The 23,151-nt window shown below is 36.6% G+C and overlaps 2 protein-coding genes across 5 annotated transcripts in view; one reads left to right on the top strand and one right to left on the bottom strand.

Annotated features, from left to right (window-relative positions):
* Window positions 1-10,687, top strand: part of APOOL (apolipoprotein O like) — a 125,488-nt gene extending 114,801 nt beyond the window's left edge. For 3 of the 4 annotated variants that reach the window (XM_060002810.1, XM_060002809.1, XM_060002811.1), the window contains one exon: window positions 10,134-10,687. In XM_060002810.1, coding sequence (XP_059858793.1) covers window positions 10,134-10,222 — 89 coding nt within the window. In that variant the 3' untranslated portion in view covers window positions 10,223-10,687. Of the gene's footprint in view, window positions 1-4,078; window positions 4,209-10,133 lie in introns of those variants that run through there. The other variant, XM_060002812.1, reaches the window with a different exon arrangement.
* Window positions 10,688-15,200: 4,513 nt separating this feature from the next.
* Window positions 15,201-23,151, bottom strand: part of SATL1 (spermidine/spermine N1-acetyl transferase like 1) — a 34,115-nt gene continuing 26,164 nt past the window's right edge. Inside the window, exons 4-8 of the mRNA XM_060002019.1 lie at window positions 22,736-22,787; window positions 17,179-17,259; window positions 16,679-16,780; window positions 16,091-16,131; window positions 15,201-15,428 (exon numbers count right to left, since the gene is read on the bottom strand). Of these exons, the coding sequence (XP_059858002.1) occupies window positions 15,201-15,428; window positions 16,091-16,131; window positions 16,679-16,780; window positions 17,179-17,259; window positions 22,736-22,787 (504 nt within the window). The remainder of the gene's footprint in view (window positions 15,429-16,090; window positions 16,132-16,678; window positions 16,781-17,178; window positions 17,260-22,735; window positions 22,788-23,151) is intronic.

The raw sequence follows: 23,151 nt of genomic DNA, 5'->3' as shown, positions 1-23,151 counted from the left end.
ACTGTTAGTATGTTATGTTATTCAATCCTCTCCCAAAAAGCAAAACAAAAAAACTCTGGTATATATGTAATTATAATTGTTTTATGATAAAGAGACTGAGACTCAGGGAGCTTAAGTAACTTGCCCAAAATTATAGTTTATGAATAGAGTTGTGTTTATAGTCCAGATATTACTGACACCAAAGTTCCAGCACTTTCCATTGCATATAGATTATCTAATTTAAAGCCAGAGTTTAGTCTCTAATTTCAGCCTCCTCCTCTCTTACTTAATCTTTATAAAAGCTGTCACTGAGTAAACCTGATTTGAGTTTTACTATTTCCTGTCACGTCTCCTTTCTAATCAAGATAAGTTATACAGTGTTTAGACTCTCTCTGAGTAATCCCCAGTTGATCGTATTCCCACAGGCATATAATATATCTGGTCATTTCTCTAAATGCCTGTCAACTCCAGAGATCTTTGTGGAGATGTTGCAGCTTCACAATGGGACCAAACCATCCCCAGCCAATGTCTTTTCTTCACATATCTGGATTCTGGAACATTTTGCCTGCCTGTCATGGGTAATGTGGTAAATGAAAAGCATTCTAAGGAGACATGTAGAAGAGAGAAATACCCAGTACTATTCATCCTTATATAGTATTCAGATTTGATTATACTTGAGACCCTTGAGACTATTTCCACATTTCATATGCAATCCCAAAGGTCCAAGACACAGAAAACAGTAGTGATTATGAGTACAGGTTTTAGAATAGAACCTGGATCTGAATCCTAAATCCAACATTTACTAGTTTTATTGCCTGGGGCAAGTTATCTAATACCTCAAGCCTTGGTCTCCTCATCTGTAAAAGGAGAACAATAATAGTGTTTTTCTGACATGCTTGTTGTGAGGATTAAATGAGATATTGCATGTAAAGCAAAAAGTACAATGTCAAGCACATACTAAGTTCTCAGTAAGTGTTAGAAGATATCATTATCATTGGCCTAGAGTAATTAGCCATTTTGCCGATAAACAAATTTATTGTCATTGAGCACACTTTGGGAGCACATTACTTAGCTAGGGAACCTAGCCATGGCCACCACTTCTCACCACACAGAATAGATTGGGTGTACTGTCCAACTATATATCATGGCTCTGAATATGAGTTTGGTTGTTCTCTATCATCCATATACATTTATGCCAATAACTTATTTTGGGAATCACAAATTTGAAAATTTGGTGACATGGACCTCTTCAAAATCTGATGAAAGCAGAATGAAATCTCTCACAGTCTCACAAGATTAATGTCCCTCTCAGAGGTTGGCAAACTATGGACCCTGTGCCAAATCTGGCTCACGGACTATTTTTGTACATTTCACAAATGGTTCCTATGTGATTAAAATAGTTTAAAAATAAAAATAAAAATATTTCATGACAAGTTAAAATTGTATGAAATTCAAATTCCAGTGTCCATAAATAAATAAAGTCTTATTGGAACACAGCCACACTCATTGTGTATTGTCTTGTCTGTGGCTGCTTTCACCCTAAAATGGCAGAGTTGAGTGGTTGTGATGGAGACCTTATGGTTTACAAAGTTGAAAATGTTTACTTTGGCCCTGTGCAAAGTTTGCTGATTTCTGTATTAGAGGGATGATGTGTGCCATATATACATGACTCATCTTCCCCTTTTGATATTTCCCAGATTATTTTATAAGTCATAACACTAAATAGTCAAACTCAGAACCCTGAAGGGCAAAACCATATTTCCTACAGTCTTTTAGTGTGAGGGAGACAGAAACTCAGGCTGTCAATCAGAAGCTAGAGAGTATCATACCTGAGGAGGAGGGAGGAACCAGAGGTTGACTGACTCTTACTATAACTGCAGCTCAGCTCAGTGCCTGATTGGAGTGAGATGATAAGTACTTCACCCTTCCTAAAAGAGGAAAAGGGTCCCCCCTCTGGCCGATGATATCATCTGGAGCTTCTTCAGTTCTTTTTTACACGGTGTCCACCATACAAATAAAATACTAATCATGCAAAGAGGCAGGAAGATGTGACTAACAAAAGAGAAAAAAAATAACAGCAGACCCACAGGTGATCTAAATACTGAAGTTAGCAGAAAAGCACTTTAACTATTACTAATATGTCAAATGGAAAACATGATGAACAAAATGTATAAAAAGATGGAGAATTTCACAGAAAGTTGAAATCTATTAAAAAATCAAGTGGATATTCTAGATGTGAAAAATACAGTACATGAAATTATGAACTCATTGGATAGGTTTAATAGCAGATCATATATAAAAAGAGGACAGAAATAATGAACTCAAATACAGAACAATAAAAAAATAGCCAAACTGAAGTACAGAGAGAAAAAAGATTGGAAAGAATAGAACAGCATGTGAAACTACTTTGCAATGACTAATATCTTTTAGTGTTTCAGTTACTGAAAAGCTGAATACTGAATATCATCCCAATTTTATACAAAAGAAACAAAAATAGAATCTCTAACATTCGTAACTTCACTCAGCAATTTATTAGTGATCTGTCCTATTTTTTTTGTACCTAACTTGCTTAAAATATAAATGAGATAAGACGTGAACTAAATTATCAGTGAACAGATAACACCTAATGGCTATTTGAGATAATAATTCATTGCTGTTTTATAACTTTAAATATCTTTATTCCTTTCCTGTTTGTATAACACCAGCTTTTTTTAAAGTCTACTAAAAAAAACTAAGCATAAATTGTTTTTCATTAGAGATTTAAATATGATAAAGTACAAAGAAAATCATTACAATGATTAGGGGATTGAGATTCAAGAAGAGTTTTTATGATTGGTAATTCTTTGGGAGGACAGAGATCCCTGGATCAAAAGGGATGAAGAAATTTCTAAGAGGAAAGATATAATCCTTAATTACTCAGAAAAGCATGAGATGACCCTTTAAAAAAAAAGACAGAAATCAAATGACCTAGGTTGAATGGTTCTAAACCAGAGGGATCCACATCACAATTTCTTGAGTTTTTTTTTTTTTTTCTAAAATTCACTCTAACAAGAATTATAAATCAGAATCTCCAGAGGTGAGGCCTCCAAGCAGGTGGATTGTAGGAAAAGCTCCTCAGGGAATTCTCTATGCATATTCCTCTAGTTAATAATATCTGACATAAGCTATGGATAAACTAAAAATTTGAAGCCTTTCAACAAATTTTGAGAGGTGTAGCTCTAAAGGCAAAGGAGCCTTTCAAATTTAGGTGATCGGACCCTTTGACCATATTTTGGACAAGAATATAAATTAAGGTAGTGAGTAGAAGTGTTAGAGAACTTAGTCAATTGGTTGAAATTGTTAAGAAAATTAGACACATTCAGACTTACATAAAATAACTATTTGTCAATGCTTACTATAGTATGTCTGTTTGATTAAAAAAAAACATTGATTAAACTATTTCGTAGTATACTTTTCACTTGTACTGAGCAAAGGCTTCCACCAGGTGGCAGTAAAGATGCATTTGAGAAAGAAGCAGACAGAACCACTAAGCTTAACCTTTTCTGTGTGCTACAGACCCCTTCTCAGAATGTTTTAAATGCATAAACTAAAATGCATAGTAATGTATGAGCTTCCTTAATTGTGTTAATCAACAGTATCTAACAACATATCTGATTAAGGCTATAATTTTGAAGTAGTAGTAAGTGTAAATATTTCAAGATATCTGCAGCTGCAGCATGATTCTCTGTGATTTCTATTAGTGACAAAGTCTAAGGTACCATGAATAGTATTGTGGTTTGTTGCCTGCATTCATTATCGAAGAAAACGTTCATCTTCAGTCAAAGGTTAATGAAAATAAAGACAGATTTTCCCCTTCAACTTCATAGATCACATGAATTCTATCCACAGACCTCCCTCCCCCAAAGGGATCCCAGTTTAAAAATCTGTCTGTGGAGAACTGTATTAATGTCATAGATAGTGATTATTTAAGATCTGGCTGTTTTTAAAATATACTTAGTGGTGAAATTACATATAGGTCTATCCCAGTTCATAAAGCAGAAACTGTTTATGAAAAGGTAGGTGTAAAATAAATAACTGTATGTAAATTTTTCCCCTTCAGTTTCATCATAAAACTGGAAATTAATTTCCTCTATGGAAAAAAGGTGTGTCTTCCAAATGTAAAAAAGAAATCGTTTCAAAATGAATCAGAGTTTGAAAAACATTTAAAATAAAGACAAGTTTGTGAAAAACATATTTTTAGTCTTATGTCACAAAGTAAGTATAAAAATTGTTCTTACCTACTTACCATGCATAGGGTATTGTATGTACCACTTTGTGTGCATTATGTTGAATACTAAAAATAAATAATTAACATTGTTACTGCTCTAAGCCCCATTTTACAGAAGAGCCAGGGTTGTGTTTATTTCAGATTTTTCTTGTTTCTTGAGGTAGGATTGTATTGTTATAATCTTCTGTCTTAGAACTGCTTTTGCTGCATCCCGTAGGTTTTGGGTCATCATGTTTTCATTGTCATTTATTTCTAGGTAATTTTTTATTTCCTCTTTGATTTCTTCAGTGATCTCTTGGTTGTTTAGTAGCATATTGTTTACCCTCCATTTGTATTTTTTACAGTATTTTTTCCTGTAATTGATATCTAGTCTTATAGCGTTGTGGTCAGAAAAGATGCTTGATACAATTTCAATTTTCTTAAATTTACCAAGGCTTGATTTGTGACCAAGGATGTAATCTATCCTGGAGAATGTTCCATGTGCACTTGAGAAGAAAGTATATTCTGTTGTTTTTGGATGGAATGTCCTATAAATATCAATTAAGTCCATCTGGTCTGTTGTGTCATTTAAAGCTTGTGTTTCCTTTATTTTGGGTTTGGATGATGTCTGTCCATTGGTGTAAGTCGGACGTTAAAGTTGCCTACTATTATTGTGTTACTGTTGATTTCCCATTTTATGGTTGTTAGCATTTGCCTTATGTATTGAGGTGCTCCTATGTTGGGTGCATAAATATTTACAATTGTTATATCTTCTTTTTGGATTGATCCCTTGATCATTATGTAGTGTACTTCTTTGTCTCTTGTAATAGTCTTTATTTTAAAGTCTATTTTGTCTGATATGAGAATTGCTACTCCAGCTTTCTTTTGATTTCCCTTTGTATGGAATATCTTTTTCCATTCCCTCACTTTCAGTCGGTGTGTGCCCCTAAGTCTGAAGTGGGTCTCTTGTAGACAGCATATATATGGGTCTTGTTTTTGTATCGATTCAGCCAGTCTGTGTCTTTTGGGTGGAGCATTTAATCGATTTACATTTAAGGTAATTATTGATATGTATGTTCCTATTCCCATTTTCTTAATTGTTTTGGGTTTGTTATTGTAGGTCTTTTCCTTCTCTTGTGTTTCCAGCCTAGAGAAGTTCCTTTAGCATTTGTTGTAAAGCTGGTTTGGTGGTGCTGAATTCTCTTTTGATTTCTCTGTCAAACCTGAATGAGATCCTTGCTGGATAGAGTAATCTTGGTTGTCGGTTTTTCCCTTTCATCACTTTAAATATGTCCCACCACTCCCTTCTGGCCTGTAGAGTTTCTGCTGAAAGATCAGCTTTTAACCTTCTGGGGATTCCCTTGTATGTTATTTGTTGCTTTTCCATTCCTGCTTTTAATATTTTTTCTTTGTGTTTAATTTTTGCTAGTTTGATTAATATGTGTCTTGGTGTGTTTCTCCTTGGGTTTATCCTGTATGGGACTCTCTGTGCTCCCTGGACTTGATTGACTATTTCCCTTCCCATGTTGGGGAAACTTTCAACTATAATCTCTTCAGATATTTTCTCAGACCTTTTCTTTTTTTCTTCTTCTTCCGGGACACCTATAATTCGAATGTTGGTGTGCTTAATGTTGTCCCAGAGGTCTCTGAGACTGGCCTCCATTATTTTCATTCTTTTTTCTTTATTCTGCTCCTCAGCAGTTATTTCCACCATTCTATCTTCCAACTCACTTATCCGTTCTTCTGCCTCAGTTATTCTGCTATTGATTCCTTCTAGAGTATTTTTAATTACAGTTATTGTGTTGTTCATCACTGTTTGTTTGCTGTTTAGTTCTTCTAGGTCCTTGTTAAACATTCTTGTCTTTATTCTATTTCCAAGATTTTGGATCATCTTTACTATCATTACTCTGAATTCTTTTTCAGGTAGTTTGCCTATTTCCTCTTCATTTATTTGGTCTTGTGGGTTTTTATCTTGCTCTTTTGCCTGTAAGATATTTCTCTGTCTTCTCATTTTGTCTAATTTACAGTATTTGAGGTCTCCTTTCACTAGGCTGCAGGATTGTAGTTCCTCTTGCTTCTGTTCTCTGCCACTGGTGGTGGGGTTGGTCCAGTGTCTTGTGTAGGCTTCCTGATGGGAGGGACTGGTGCCTGCATTCTGGTGGTGGAGCTGGGTCTTTTCCCTCTGATGAGCAGGGCCATGTCAGATGGTGTGTTTTGGGGTGTCTGTGAGCTTAGTATGACTTTAGGTTTTCTGTGTGCTGACAGGTGGGTTTGTGTTCCTATCTTGTTTGTTGTTTGGTGTGAGGCATCCAGCACTGGGAGCTGCTGGCAGTTGGGTGGAGCTGGGTCTTAGATTCAGATAGAGGCCTCCATGAGAGCGCTAGGTGATTAATCTTCCCTGGGGCTGGGAATTCTTTAGTGGTCCAGCATCCTCGACTTGGTGCTCCCACTCCGGAGCCTCAGGCCTGACTTCTGGTCGAGGGACCAAGACCCCACAAGTCGCTCGTCCCAGCGATAAAGGGGATTAAAAAAAAAAACACTAACAAAACCCCAGACAAATGGTAAAGAGTAAAATCAAACAAACAGAAACAAGGAAACACACACAAACACACACACACAAAACAGAAAACAGAACCAGATAAATCAAATAGCAAGAGACCAGACAAACCAAAGAACCCAAGAACAAAATCAAAGAATTAAGAAGAAAGCTGACAAAAACTCAAAACCAAAAAACAAAACCAAAGCAGAGTGCCAACTGAAAGATAAAGCAAAGAAACAAAACAAGACAGAACAACAGAAAAGCAATGTAGAAACAAATATAAAAAAATAAAATAGAAAATATATTAAAGAAAAACAAGGAACAAACAAAACCAGAGCCAAATACAACAAAAAGCAAGAGAACAGCCAGACAAATAGAAGAACTCAAAAATGAAATCAAACAATTAGGATTAAAACTAACAAAAACACATAACCTAAAAACAAAACCAGAGCATGTGCCATGCCAGCCAACTGAAGAATAAAGCAAGGAAACAGAACAAACCTATAAAAGTGATTTTTAAAAAATAATAATAATAAAATAAAAAGGGAAAAAAACAGGACAACAGAAAAGCAAAGTAGAAATAGAAATATATTAAAAAAGAAAAACACATTAAAGAAAAAGAGGAAAAGAAGGGAAAAGAACACAACAGAAAAGCAAAGTATAAATAGAAATATATTAAAAAATAGAAATACGTTATAAAACACAGAGATCCCAAAAGACTAAAAAAAAGAAACAACAACAAACAAAAACAGAAAAAGAAACCAAAAAATAATCTAGAACAAACAACAGAAGGAATCAAAACATAATAAAATTAATAGTAATAATTATGTTTCCCTGGGGTCTCCACGGTAATTGTCCTTGCACACACTGTGAACCACAGCCCAAGAGGCTCTCCTCTGCCTCTGGGCTGGTCTCCGGACCTGCTGTGGGCCCTGTGGGCACCACTCTGACTCTGATCTGGCCCACTACCTGTGTGCACTTGCCCCCAAATTCCACAGCTGCCAGAGCTAGACCATTTTCATTTGTGGGAACACTGTCTACTCAGATATTCCATAGATGCAGGGTCTACCTAGCTGATTGCAGGGATTTAATCTGCAGCTTGTGCAGCTAATGGAAAGATTTTCAGTCTTCTTCCTTAGTCCCCCCCATCCCTGAGTTTCAGCTTTGGTTTTATCCCCATCTCTACGTGTGGTCCACCCACAGGTGTCTGGTCCTGAGGCTGCCTTGGAGCTCTTGGGTCAGCCCCGGGAGGACCAGGCACAGAGGTGGTATGACTGCTTGGATCGCAGGAGCCCTGGTGGCACCAAATGTGCAGAGAAGCCAGCAGCTACAGGCAAAAGAGATATGGCCCTAGTGAGGGCCTTTTCTGGCACCCAGCGTAATATGTATGAGGGCCAGCCCTGGCCGGGGTTTTTCTGGCACCCGGCAGCAGGTGTGTGAGGGCCAGCCCTGAGAGGGCTTTTATTTTTATTACCCCGCAGCCAGTGCGTGAGGGCCAGCTCTAAGGGGGCTTTTTTTATTGCTCAGCAGCCAGTGCACAGGAGCCATCCCTGAGCAGGCTTCTTTTATTGTCATTGTCAGGCGCTGGCATGTGGGAAGAGGCTCAATAGTGGCTCCTCCACTTACATGTGACTCAGCAATAGTGCCCTGCTTCCATGGTAGTCTGGTCTTCCTCCATAGGCATTCACTGCTGTGGATTTTCTCCCTCCTGTCTCCTCAGTCCGTTGCACAGCCAACAGCAGTTCTCGCTCTGGGCCTGTTCTCCAATCCCCACGCACCAACTCCCAGCCCCCTTGCACACCTGTGAACACATGTCCCAGTCTGGGGTACGTAGGGCTGTGGTATGGACCATCTGTATTTCTTACTCTGTCCTGTTTGCCACAGATCGGCTGTGTCACCCTCTTCCGACAGCCTCAAATGCTTCCCTTCTGTCCAAATTGATTTCCCCGTCAGAGAGGGGGTTTCCTCAAATTCAGGAATCTCTCTGCTTCAACTCCCCAACCCCAGGGTGCTCTTCCCATCCCGCCTCCTCTCTTCTTTTTTCTGTCCTACCCAGTTATGAAGGGATCTGTATAGTCCTTTCGTCCAAGGTCTTCTGCTAGTTTTCAGCTGGTGTTCCATGAGAATTGTTGCATCTATAGATGTAGTCCTGCTGCACCCATGGAGAGAGATGAACTCCATATCCATCTTCTCCACCACCATCTTGACTCTCCTCTCCTAATGTTCTTAACCTCAAAAAGTTGCAGTATCCAAAGGGCTCATTTCTTGGACCTCTTCTCTGATGTTCTGGAAGACTTCATATGGTCTCATAGTTTTAAATGCCATATATAGGCTAGGAGCATAAAATTTATAAACCAGCACAGGCTACTCCTGTGCTGAACTCTAGATTCACATTTCTAACTGCTTACTCAATATTTGTATTCAGATGTCTAGTTAGCAATTCAAATATAGCACATCCAAAACTTAACACTTCGTTTGCCTTCTCCCAAACATGGTTCTACACTTTCCCCTATCTCAGTAAATGTCAACTCCACTCTTCTAGTTTCTCAAGTTAAAGAGTCTCACTCACACAACATATTGAGTCCATTTAGGAAATCTTGTCCATTCTACCTTAAGAAGTTATCCAGAATCCAGTACCTTTTCACCACCTCCACTGCTACTGCCCTAATAAAAGCCATCAGCATCTCCCTCCTGGGGTACTGCAATAGCTTCGTAACTGCTCTCCCTACTTCCATGCTTGTTTCCCTATACTCTCTTCTCCCCATAGCCAAGAGTAATCTTTTAAAAAACATAACATCATGTCACTCCTCTGCTCAAAACTGTCCAGAGACTTCTCATCTCTTAGAATAAGGAGAAAAACTTTGCCATGGCCCTATGTGGCCTGACCTTCCATTGTTTTCTGATCATACCTCCTACCACTCTCATTGTACCCACCATCAGCATATCTTGCCAACTCTGTTCTAGCCATACTGGCCATTTTATGGCTCCTCAGACATGCCTAAGTTCTATTACACTTGCTGCCTGCTCTTCCTGTAAGGCATTTCCCTCAGATATCTACAGGGCTCACACCTTCACCTCCTTCAGTTCTTTGCTCAAATATAGAAGGCTTTCCCTGGCCACCCTATTTAAAACTGCAAACCACCCAAGCACTCCATATGCCCCTCCTTCCTGATTTATTTAATATTTTTTTTGCGTAGCACTTACCACCTTCTGGTATGTCATTTAGTTTATTGTCTCTCTCACCCAACTTGAATGTTAGGTCCATGTTGGCAGACATTTTTATCTGTTTTGTTCGCTGATGTGTGCCCCATATCAACAGGAAATTTGTTAAATGAATGACTAATATTTTTCATTTTAATACTTTATCAGGTGCTACACAGTTTATGGCTGACCCCAAGCTCATGGATCACGGGCAGTCCCATCCAGAAGATGTAGATATGTACAGCACTAGAAGCTGAAATAGTCTGCATAGAGAACTACAAGATGTGTGAAGTTGCGAATAACAGTGAAAAAAATCATGTAATGGGTAACTGTGATGCATGGAGTATAATTTAAACCAAGTTTTTCCCTTACATCTTCTAATGTACAGTTAGACAAATCACATAAGTGATTAAAACTCAAATTGAATACAATCCGAACAATACTAAATGATCGATGAGGAGGCAGAGGTAAAAGTATTAGGATGCATTTGGTGATTTTTAAGGGTATTTATAAAAAAATAAAAGTAAATATACGAACACTGATGAGACTAAAATCTGAAAAAAATATGTATGTGTGTATATAATTATGTATATATATGCACATATATATTTGTTTAACTTTTATGAATTAATGTCAGCCAAATTAGAATTGTGTGTGGAAGGATGTGTTCCCTCCCCCTCTGTTTTTCATTTCCCAGAGCTGGAATAAAATATCCATATTTTATGACACTTGGGCTTGGCTTTGTCTCTGTTTTATTAATGTTAACTCCTCTTAAATGTCCCAAAATACCTCTAACTATTTGAGAGGAACATATGCTACATGGGACCCCCAATGCTGCTTAGCATTCCTTCTACTGGTTCCTGGGTGGTTTCCTATTCTGTTTTCCAGGAGAGGCATTACAGACCTTTTATTCTCAAACCTCCTATACCTGCCAATGATGACTGTCTCCTATTACATAGAGAAAAAAATAAGTTATTACACATAGTTTTTCCCAACTTCTTCACATCTACCTTCAAGACTTACCTCTTTTCAGCCATCCATCCCCCTTTTCTAAAGCTAATGCTTCTATTTGTGTTCCTGATCTCCTCCTTTCCTATCTTTTCCAGTACCATATTCCATCCCATTTAATCTTCAGTCTTTGGTTTCTCTTTTCATTCATTTTGTTTTCTCAATCTCTAAATAGCTTCAGATCTTCTTTATCCAAAGACAACAGTAACAAAAACCTTTCCCCAACTCTACCTCTTCCTCTTGAGCTATCTTTTCTTTCTCTTTCCTATGATTTTCAGACTTCATAAAACAGTAATTAATGTCACTTTCTTACTTCCTCACTTTCAATTCCTCTCTAAGTTGTGACACCTTGGCCTCTATACCTACTTGAATATTCTGTAATGTTTGACTCTTGACCACTCCCTCCTAAAATTCAGTTCTCCCTTTGGTGTCATTGCTGCTCCTCTTGTTATTCTTCATTCTTCTCTTGCTCTGAATCCCTTAAATGCTGAGGCTCCTCAGGTTGCATTTCTAGTCTTTTCTCATTCTGTGCTCTCTCATTTCCATTCAACATACTTTACTGACTTCAGCTACCATTTATATGTCATTATTATTTATATTTCCAGCTCCTGTATTTCTCCAGAAGTGTATAGCTATCTTTCTAATTATTTGTTAGTCATATCCACCTAATATCCCATAGATATCCTCAATGTCAATAGACTTAAAACTAAATTGTCTCTACATCTCTCTCATTTCTGTTTTTCTCAAATCTTTTCTACCTTCTCTAATCCTTGCTCTCATTCAAGTCTTCTTCATCACTTTCCTGGATTATTATAGTAGCCCCTGGTTAATCTGCCTGATATCAATCTTGCTTTTTGTCATTTAACAATGCATTCTCCTTATAGGTAACAGTAAACCAGTTAACTGTAGCTTAAATAAGTGAGAGTCTATTTAAAGTCTGGGAATTGGTCAGTACAGGGTTGGTATAGTGGCTCATTGGTATCATCAAGGATCTAGACATTTTCTCTTTCTACTCTGCTCTTTAGCATGTTGATTTGTCACCTCATGATCACAAAATGGCTCCTATACCTCTGGGGAACACATACACACTCAGAGTAGGAAGAAGGGTTACAGAAACTGTACCAGATGCTTCTGACCCCCTTTTATCAGAGAAGTAAGTGCTTCCTCAAAAGACTTATGTCTATATCTTGACCAGAATTTGTCATGTAAGCCACATTTAGCTCAAGGAAGATTGGCAAGTCACATTTTTGTCTATGGAGAGAAAGGCAAGGGGTAAGGGATTTGGAATGGGTGTTGAGTTTAAGCTAACACACAGTGTCTGCCACCTTGTTCTTCTAACCCATCTGTCATATTATTATGACATAGTTATGTTTCTAACAACTGTTTTGGGTAGTTGTGTTCCTGAAGTCCTCAGTGGCTAATCATTGCCTACAGAATCAAATCAAGACCCCTTAGTATGACATACAAAGCCCTTAATATATGATCCCAACTAAACTTTAATCCTTCCTTCCTTCTCCCCACCCACCGTACTGCCAATGTATGTCATATTTTATCTATAACTTACCACTTGCCTCTTGAACATGCTTTGCTATTTTATGTCTCTTTTTCTCTGCCTATGTTGGTGTTTCCTCTTAGGATTTTTTCTGTCTCATCCTGCTTCATTCCAACTTCCTACTCATCCTTCAAACCTATCCTTTCTCAGTTTTCCAAGGTAGGATATAGATGCGCTCTCCTGTACATTCCCTTACATTTGGTATTTATAGCTGTGATAGCACATACATTTTATTATAAAACTAAAACTAGGTTAGTATTTTTTCACTTACAAGGCTCCTTGTGGGTATGACTGAATCATATATTTGTGTAGCTTTTATGCCCATGAATACCTGGTATGTAGTAGAAACTCACATGTTCTACCATGCTGGTTGTAACACAGAATTATAATTATTTTGCACCCTATCAAAAGGCTTACATTCTACTAGAAAGGATAGAAACATACACAAATACAGTGTTCTATGTAGTATCTTCCCTAAGATAGGTACTACAAAAGAACTATGGATGCTCAGAGATGGAACGTAGTTCTGAGAAGAAGTTAAGGAGGCAATGGTCCTTGATCTGCTCAAGGTGGGGAAGCAGTTCACTTGCTAGTTTTTTATAGGTAAGCTTTTCAAAATTAAGCTTCAGCATTTTAAATAAATTTTTTTACCTCAGATCTGTTTATAAACAAATGCACCAATATTTCATCAAATCCAAGAAAAAAGTGCTGCCAGGTCACCTTATCTTTGATAAAGGAGGCAAGAATATACATTGGAGAAAAGACAGCCTCTTCAATAAGTGGTGCTGGGAAAACTGGACAGGTACATGTAAAAGTATGAAATTAGAACACTCTCTGACACCATACAAAACAATAAACCCAAAATGGATTAAAGATCTAAATGTAAGGCTAGACACTATCAAACTCTTAGAGGAAAACATAGGCAGAACACTCTGTGACATAAATCACAGCAAGATCCTTTTTTTGTTTTTTTTTTTTGCGGTTCACGGGCCTCTCACTGTTGTGGCCTCTGCCGTTGCAGAGCACAGGCTCCGGACACGCAGGCTCAGGGGCCATGGCTCACGGGCTTAGCCGCTCCATGGCATGTGGGATCTTCCCGGACCAGGGCACGAACCTGTGTCCCCTGCATTGGCAGGCAGACTCTCAACCACTGCGCCATCAGGGAAGCCCTTTTTGACACACCTCCTAGAAAAATGGAAATAAAAACAAAAATAAACAAATGGGACCTAATGAAACTTCAAAGCTTTTGCACAGCAAAGGAAACCATAAACAAGACCAAAAGACAACTGTCAAAATGGGAGAAAATATTTGCAAATGAAGCAACTGACAAAGGATTAATCTCCAAAACATACAAGCAACTCATGCAGCTCAATATCAAAAAACGAAACAACCCAATCCAAAAATGGGCAGAAGACCTAAATAGACATTTCTCCAAAGAAGATATACAGATTGCCAATAAACACATGAGAGAATGCTCAACATCATTAATCATTAGAGAAATGCTAATCAAAACTACAATGAGATATCATCTCACACCGGTCAGAATGGCCATCATCAAAAAATCTACAAACAATAAATGCTGGAGAGGGTGTGGAGAAAAGGGAACCCTCTTGCACTGTTGGTAGGAATGTAAATTGATACAGCCACTATGGAGAACAGTATGAACGTTCCTTAAGAAACTAAAACTGGAACTACCATATGACCCAGCAATCCCACTACTGGGCATATACCCTGAGAAAACCATAATTCAAAAAGTCATGTACCAAATTGTTCATTGCAGCTCTATTTACAATAGCCAGGACATGGAAGCAACCTAAGTGTCCATCAACAGATGAATGGATAAAGAAGATGTGGCACATATATACAACGGAATATTACTCAGCCATAAAACGAAACGAAATTGAGTTATTTGTAGTGAGGTGGATGGACCTAGAGTCTGTCATACAGAGTGAAGTAAGGCAGGGAGAGAAAAACAAACACCATATGCTAACACATATATATGGAATCTAAGAAAAAGAAAAGTCATGAAGAACCTAGGGGCAAGATGGGAATAAAGACACAGACCTACTAGAGAATGGACTTGAGGATGTGGGGAGGGGGAAGGGTAAGCTGTGACAAAGTGAGAGAGTGGCATGGACATATATACACTACCAAACATAAAATAGGTAGCTAGTGGGAAGCAGCCCCATAGCACAGGGAGATCAGCTCGGTGCTTTGTGACCACCTAGAGGGGTGGGATAGGGAGGGTGGGAGGGAGGGAGATGCAAGAGGGAAGAGATATGGGAACATATGTATATGTATAACTGATTCACTTTGTTATAAAGCAGAAACTAACACACCATTGTAAAGCACTTATACTCCAATAAAGATGGTAAAAAATAAAAAGTGCTGCCAGTTAATGATAATACCCTGATTTCAGGTCTGTTAGTGTGTAAAAATATAAGCATTTGAAATATAATAAGATATGGAGGATAAAAAATATCCTAAAGGCAAGTGTAAGTTATTTTTGAATTATCTGCTATTTTGGATCATCAGCTCTGCTACTAGCCATTAGTATATTAGTTTGGATAATGGAAAGTTGACTGGTAAAATCTCTTTCAGAGTAAAAGATCTGCTGAAACGAGTTTGTTCACTTGTTGTATTGTACAACACTCAAAATCAAACTGCTGTTGGACTCAGGTGACATTTAAATATTGGAGCCTGTATTGGGACAATTTGTGATGAGTCATCTTTAACTCTTCCCCTGCCATGTCCATTAGTTCTTCTCTGTTAAACCTGAACAGATGCCTGCCCTCCTCGGAGGAAAGGTCTAAAGCCCCTCGACAAGTATAGTAGTCAGTAGAAGCCTGGTTCCAAATGACAACCAGAAACTTCATGCAGTTACACTGGCTTCTGACGGCTATCTGTTTAAAAACAAATGGATATTACTGTTACTTGAAAGTATAATCTTCATTAGTACATTTATTTTATTAAAGGTCTGTATGCAAGGCACTGTGTGTGTGTAAAATACTCCCAAAAAATAATACAATAGTTATCTCTTGGACTTCTCTAAATCTGTAAAAAGAAAAAAATTCCCATCAAGTTTTAAAATACTTTCTTTAGAAGTCCAAAACACATTTGCAAAGTCTACTCATTGGTTTTATATAAATCTACTTCACTATTTTTTTCTTTATTCTATAGAAAAAGTTTACCTAAAATTCTCATGTGTATTTCCAAAATATAAAAGAATCTTTTTATACTGTTCTCATATTCATACTGTAGACCTATTTTATGGGTAAAATTGCCTTCTAATCTCCCTTTTGCTTACTTCTGCTTTGTAGCACAGAGGTATATAATGTGGTTGTGTGTTATATAGAACACAACTCTTAATTAAACATAACTCAATTATGACCTGTATGAATATCTGATTTGAAGATCCAGTGTAATTAGAATTAAAAAATTAAACATATTTTGAGATTATGTTCAGATGTTAAGATAAATTATCTAATTTATGCCATGTTAAGTAATAACATTTGATGAAGAAAAGGATAGCATATAGAATAAGAATACTAACTGTAATATATACCTGACCTAGCCTCTTCAGCATTTCAGCTCCAATACCTAGACCTTTTAAATAGATAATGCAAAATGAAAAAAACATAAGTTGAAAAACTCCATTTAAAAAGTTATTTGCTTTACTTTAAACCCTGTATCTGGTTGTTACATACTAGTAATAGCTTGTGTTGAAATTCAACTCATGAATGTTTTTCATATCTCTTTTTCCTAATTGGCATGTGGTTCCAAAGGTAATGGAAAAGATTTTGGATTTACTTTAAAGATCAGTGAAGAGGAAATGTGTCCCTATCACTATCATCTTATCACAGAATATATTTCTTATTCATTTTAGACAAACCAACACAAAATGTAAAAGCACGTTTTAAACATGAAAGTATAGCTTTCATAACTTGGCTTATTCAAGCCTTGATGGGAACTAATAAATCTTTTTCTAATCTGTGATTGAGTCTTCACCATAAGCAAGTATAACTAGGATAGTGATCAGGCTCATGAAATAGAAATAAGTTACATAAACTAACTTAAACACATTTATACTAACTCTCCTTAAATTAAAATATACCTTTTTAAAGTATAAGTAATACTATAAGTGTTACTTGACCTCGGTAAGCTTGTATGACATAAAAGTCCTCTAGGTAAAGTAACTTGCCAATCCAGGGGTCATATGTAAAGTAGTACATGGCAAATCCAACAGTCACTTTGCCTAGGAAGAGGAAAGAGAGGGTATAAAGAGGTTAATACTTTGAATCTTGTAATGTTCTTTCCTCCAAAATAACTATTAAAGTAATAAAAGCTTGCTGGACAAAATTTCAAGCAATACAGAAATGTATAAGGTAGAAGGTTTAAGTCCTTTATAATACAACCTTTAAGAGATAACCCATCTTTTAACAGTGTGGAGTATATTCTTCCTAAAATCTTTTTTCTATGCATTTACAAACATAAGTACATACCATACATTTTCTCTTAAAAACAAGACTCAGTTTATGTACTTTTGCTCTTCTCCTCTGCTTAATAGTAATTATATGCTATCAAACTGTACTTTGTTTTCAGGATAGAGAAAATATACTCTAGATTAAATTGAAAAAGGAAGGTTTATTTTACCTAATGGTTTTTGATGATTGTGTACTTCTGCAATCAAGCAGTAGAAAAGGGGATGATCCCCAAAGCCACCCCTGAGTACATCTGAAATATCAATTCACATAAAATATGTTAGAAAATTTACAGTAGAGAAAAGGAAGATGGTGGAGTTGGCAGCACCAGAATTCCTTTCTTCACCTATACAACAACTGTACTGGCATAAACTGCCTGAAGTGAATATTTTGGAACAGTAGAGTTTATTTGAATACTTACAACTTCCAGAGGACAGCTTGGCTGGTAAACTGCAGTTAATTTTGGCAAAATTCAGCCATCAGCCCAGTGGTGGCTTCCAAGCACACACCCCCCAACTCCATCATGTCCTACCTCATCTCACGGCAGGCAGTTGTAGGGACTGCTGAGACTCCTGAATTGCTGGAGTGGATTGCTACTCTCAATGCTGAGGTGAGGACTTAGAGGTTGGCCGCTATTTTTCTAACCTCCACCAACTAAAGCAGCTTCTAGGAGATTTAAAGGAGCCACACCAGTTTTGTTAGACATTCAAAAACAGCCATGTATACAGGAGAATCTAGAAAGCCACCATGCATGATCAGGGAAAGATACAGACTTAGAAAAGACCTTAAAATACCTTAAAACATTTAACTCAGATTGATCTCTGACACAGGCACCCTATAACAATAAAAAAACAGCCAACCCTGGGGAAGCAAGAGAATTTGATTTCAAGAGTTGACACATTATAAGATTAAAATGTCCAGTTTTCAACAACAAAAAATCACAGTGCATACAAAGAAACTGGAAAGTATAGCCCATTCAAAGGAACCAAGTAAATTAACAGAAAACATACCTGAGGAACCCCAGATGTCAGACTTACTAAACAAAGACTTTAAAACAACTGTCTTAAAGGTGCTAAAAGAGCTAAAGGGTGACATGCACAAAGACAAGAAAAAGATGTATAAACAAAATAGGAATATCAATAAATAGAAATTATTAAAAAAAGAATCCCCATCAAAAAACTCTGAAGCTGAAAAGTATAATAAATGAGAAGTGCACTCTAGGGGTTCAAAATCAGAATTTCTAAGCAAGCAGAAGAAAGAATGAGTTAACTTGAAGATAGGACAACTGAAATTATCAAGTCTGAGGAACAAAAAAGATGAAGAAAAGCAAAGAGCCTAAGGTATCTGTGGAACACCATCAAATGGACCAAGATACAAATTATGGGACTCTCAGAAGAAGAGAGAGAAAGGAAAAAATATTTGAATAACAACTGAAAACTTCCCAGATTTGATGCAATACATCAATCTACAAATCCGAGTTCAATAAACTCCAAGTGGTATAAACCCCAAAAAGTCAACACCAAGACATGTAATCAAACTGTTGAAAGACAAAGAGAAAATCTTGAAAGCAGCAAGGCAGAAGTAACTTGTCACATACAATGGATCTTCAATGGGATTATCATCTGCTTTCTCATCAGAAACCTTGGAAGCCAGAAGGCAGTGGATTGATATACTCAAAGTACTGGGGACAGGGAAGGAGGGGAGAAGTGCAGAAACTTGTCAACCAAGAATTCTATATCCACCAAAACTGTCCTTCGAAAATGAAGGAGAGGGGGCTTCCCTGGTGGCGCAGTGGTTGAGAGTCCGCCTGTTGATGCAGGGGACATGGGTTCATGCCCCGGTCCGGGAGGATACCACATGCCACAGAGCAGCTGGGCCCATGAGCCATGGCCACTGAGCCTGCGCGTCCGGAGCCTGTGCTCCACAACAGGAGAGGCCACAATAGTGAGAGGCCCACATACTGCAAAAAGAAAAAAAAAAAAAAAGGAGAAATTAAGGTATCCCCAGACTCATCCCCCCCTAAACAAAGAACCTGAGGAAGTTTGTTATCTCTAGACCTGCCCTGCATAAAATGCTAAAAGGAGTCCTTCAGGTTGAAATGGAAGGAAAATAGGTAGTAACTCAAAGCCATATGAAGAAATAAAGATAAAGGTAGTGGTGCCTAGTTAAAGGTAAATACATGGGCAATTATAAAGAACTAGTGTTATTTTAAATTTGTTTGTAGTTCTTTTTATTTTCTACATGATTTAAAAGACAAGTGCATAAAATTAGTCATTAGTGTGTGTTCTTGGGCACACAATGTATAAAGATGTAATCTGTGACATCAATAACATAAAAGGGGAATTGACATGTACAGGAGAAGAGTTTTTGTATGCTATTGAAATCAAGCTAGTATAAATTCAAATTTTATTGTTATAACTTTAAGATGTTAAATGCAATCCCCACAATAACAACAAAGAAAATGTCTATAGAATATATACATAAGGAAATGAGAAGGGAATCAAAACATTTTACTACAAAAATCAACTAAATACAAACGAAGGTAGAAATGTTGGAAGTGAAGGACAAAAAACTATATAGAAAACAAATAGGAAAATGTCAGAAGTCCCTCTTTATCAGTAATTACTTTAAATGTAAATGGATTAAATGCTCTAATCAAAAGAGAGATTAGCAGAATGAACTTCTAAAAATGATCCAACTATATGCTGTCTGTAAGACACTTACTTTAGATTAAAAAAAAAAAAACACAAGAAGGTTGATAGTGAAATGATGGAAAAAGACATTTCATGAAAATAGTAATCAAAAGAAAGCTGGGATGGCTGTACTAATATAAGACAAAATAGACTTTAAGTAAAAAACTCTTACTGAAGAGAAGGATATTATATAGTGATAGAAGGTTCAGTTTACCAAGAAGATATAACATTTATAAACATATATGCACCAAACATCAGAGCTCCAAAATATATGAAGCAAATATTGACAGAATTGAAGACAGAAAGAGCTCTAAAATAATATTCGAAAACTTCATTACATCAATTTCAATAATGTACTTAAAAAACAGACCAATGATAAATATGTTAATAGATTATTTGAACAAAACTATAGATCAATTGGACCTAACAGAAATATACTGTGCATCCCACCCAACAACATAATACACAATTTTTCTTGAACTTTCTCTAGGATATGTCATATGTTAGGCCAAAAAGCAAGTCTTAATACATTTTGAAAGACTGAAACCATACAAAGTACCTTCTCCAGTCACAATGGATTGAAACTAGAAACTGATAGAAGGAAACTAGGAAATTCACAAATATGTGGAAATTAAACAATGCACTCAAACAACTTTGGCTCAAAGTAGAAATAACAAGAGGAATTAGAAAACAGAGATAAATGAGAATGAAAGCAATATAAAAAACTTATGGGATTCAGTGAAATAAGTGCTCAGAAGTGAACTTATAGTTGTAAATTCCAACATTAAAAAAGGAAGGCAGGGAGGGAGGGAAAGAAAGAAAGAAAGGAAAGAAGGAAGGAAGGAAGGAAGTAGAAGGGAGGGAGGGAGGAAAGGAAGGAAGGAAAGGAAAGGAAAGGAAGAAATAAAGGAAAGAAAACGGAAGGAAGGAAAGAAAGAAAAAAAGAAAGAAAGAAAGAAAGAAAGAAAGAAAGAAGGGAAGAAAGGGAAGGAAGGGAGGGAGGGAGGAAGAAAGATCTCAAGTCGTGACCTAATCTTACACATTAGAAACTAGAAAAAGGAGTAAACTAAGCTCAAATCTAGCAGAAAAAAAGGCAAATAAATATTTCTTATCAATACAGATGCAAAAATACTCAACAAAATAGCAAATTGAACTCAACAGCATATTAAAAGGATCATTCACTATGACCGTGTGATTGATCCTAGGAACGAAAGAATGGTTCAACATAAGGAAATCAATCAAAGGGGGAAAAAAACACAAGACCATCTCAACTGGTGTAGAAAAGGCAATTAACAAAATCCAACACCCTTTTATGATGAAAGCCCTTAGAAAACTAGGAATAGAGGGAAATTCCTAACATGATAATGGGTACCTATTTTTTTAAAAAGTTAACTTTAATGGTGAGTGACTGAAAGCATTCCCCCTAAGACTAGGAACAAGGCAAGGATGGCCACTCTCACCACTGCTATTCAACATTGTACTGGAAGTTAGACAATTAGACAAGAAAAAGAAATAAGAGCCATCCAAATTAGAAAGGAAGAGGTAAAATTATCTCTATTTGCAGATGACATGATCCTACTGATTGACAATCCCAAAGAATCCAAAAGAAAGCTACTAACACTAATAAATTAATTCATTAAAGTTGCAAGCTACAAGATCAACCAAAAAAATCAGTTTTATTTCTATACACCAGCAAAGAACAAACCAAAAAGTAAATTTAAAAAGCAATTCCATTTACAATCGCCTCTAAAATAATTAAATACCTAGGAACGAATCTATGCAAGGAGGTGAAATACTTGCATACTAAAAACTGTAAAACACTGCTGAAAGAAGTTAAAGACCTAAATAAATTAAAAGATATCCCGTGTTCATAGATAAGACTTAACATTGTTAAGATGTCAGTAGTACCCAAAGTGATCTAAAGATTCAATGTCGTCCCTATCAAAATTCTAACATCCTTTTTTACAGGAGTGGTAAAGCTGCTCCTCAAATTCATTTAGAATTCCAAGTGTATAATTTTATACAGACTTTTCTTGACCTACAATAGGGTTACATCCTGATAAACCCATCATAAGGTGAAAATGTCATAAAAGTCGAAAATGCATTTAATACACCTAACCTATCAAACATCATAGCTTAGCCTGACCTACCTTAAACCTGCTCAGAGCACTTGCATTAGCCTAGAGTTGGGCAAAATCATCTAACACAAATCCTATTTTATAATAAAGTGTCAAATATCTCATGTAATTTATTGAATACTAAGTGAAAATAGAATGGTTGTATGGGTACAGAATGGTTGTAAGTGTATCAGTTATTTACCCTCATGATCACATGGCTGACTAGGAGCTGTGGCTCACTGCTGCTGCCCAGCATCATAAGAGTATCCTATTGCATATAGCTAGCCCAGGAAAAAGACAAAATTCAAAATTTGAGGTACAGTTTCTACTGAATGCGTATTGCTTTATAAAGTTGAAAAATTGTTCAACGTCATACCGTAAGTAAGTCAGGGACTGTCTGTACACTTTAATCATCTCTTTTCTCAGTGTTCACATTTCCTGCCTAAAATGTTGCAATTCATCATAAAACACTAGCATTGGCTATTAATATTGCTGGCTCTCAAAATGTAGTAAATATCTTGAAAATAGTTTTAAGTCATTTTGCTTTTATCCATTTCATCCTATCAAGCTACTACTAACATTGGGCATTAAATTATATTGTCTTTGACCAACTACACTTCTCATTTTACATTTCCAAAATTAGTTGAAATTTATTGACACTGTAAAGATGTAAAAGCTCTTAACTATCAATTTCATACTTTAAAAATGAGGAAAATATAAAATAGTGGTGCACTGACAAAGCTATTAAACAATAGCTTTTTATACAAACTTTTGCCCTGTATATCTAAATACTATTAATGACAACTTCTTTGTGTACCAAGGACAACAGTGTCCACATATTTAGGTACAAGTAGTGCTTTGTGCATACATTATGCCATGCTTCTTTTTCTAGCTCTGAAAATACCATAAAACATCTTACCCTTTGCTGTTAACTTCATTGCATCTAGCATGTTTTCACAGGCAGCCAATTCCTGTCAAAGTAGAGAAAACATTCAGTTTATGGTTTAGTAACAAATTTTTTTAATTACTTTTCAAATTACTTTTTTAAATTTTTTGGCTGTACTGAGCACCTTGTAAGATCTTAGTTCCCTGACCAGGGATTGAAACTGGGCCACAGCAGTGAAAGTGCCAAGTCCTAACCAGTGGACCGCCAGAGAATTCCTAGTAACAAATTCTAAAGATGATAAGCATGAAGATTTTATTGAGTATTTATTAACGTACGACGTCCTGGGTAGTATTAAAAGTGAGTCAGACTTAACTCCAGTCATCTAGAAACTTAAAATCCAAAACAGCATATGCAACAAGACAATATATAGAGAGAAGATTAACTATGTC

Source organism: Delphinus delphis, chromosome X, assembly GCF_949987515.2.
Source record: "Delphinus delphis chromosome X, mDelDel1.2, whole genome shotgun sequence".
In the NCBI taxonomy this organism is placed as follows: Eukaryota; Metazoa; Chordata; class Mammalia; order Artiodactyla; family Delphinidae; genus Delphinus; species Delphinus delphis.
The sequence above is the reverse complement of the archived record's forward strand: the minus strand, read 5'-3'. Positions and strand labels throughout refer to the sequence as shown.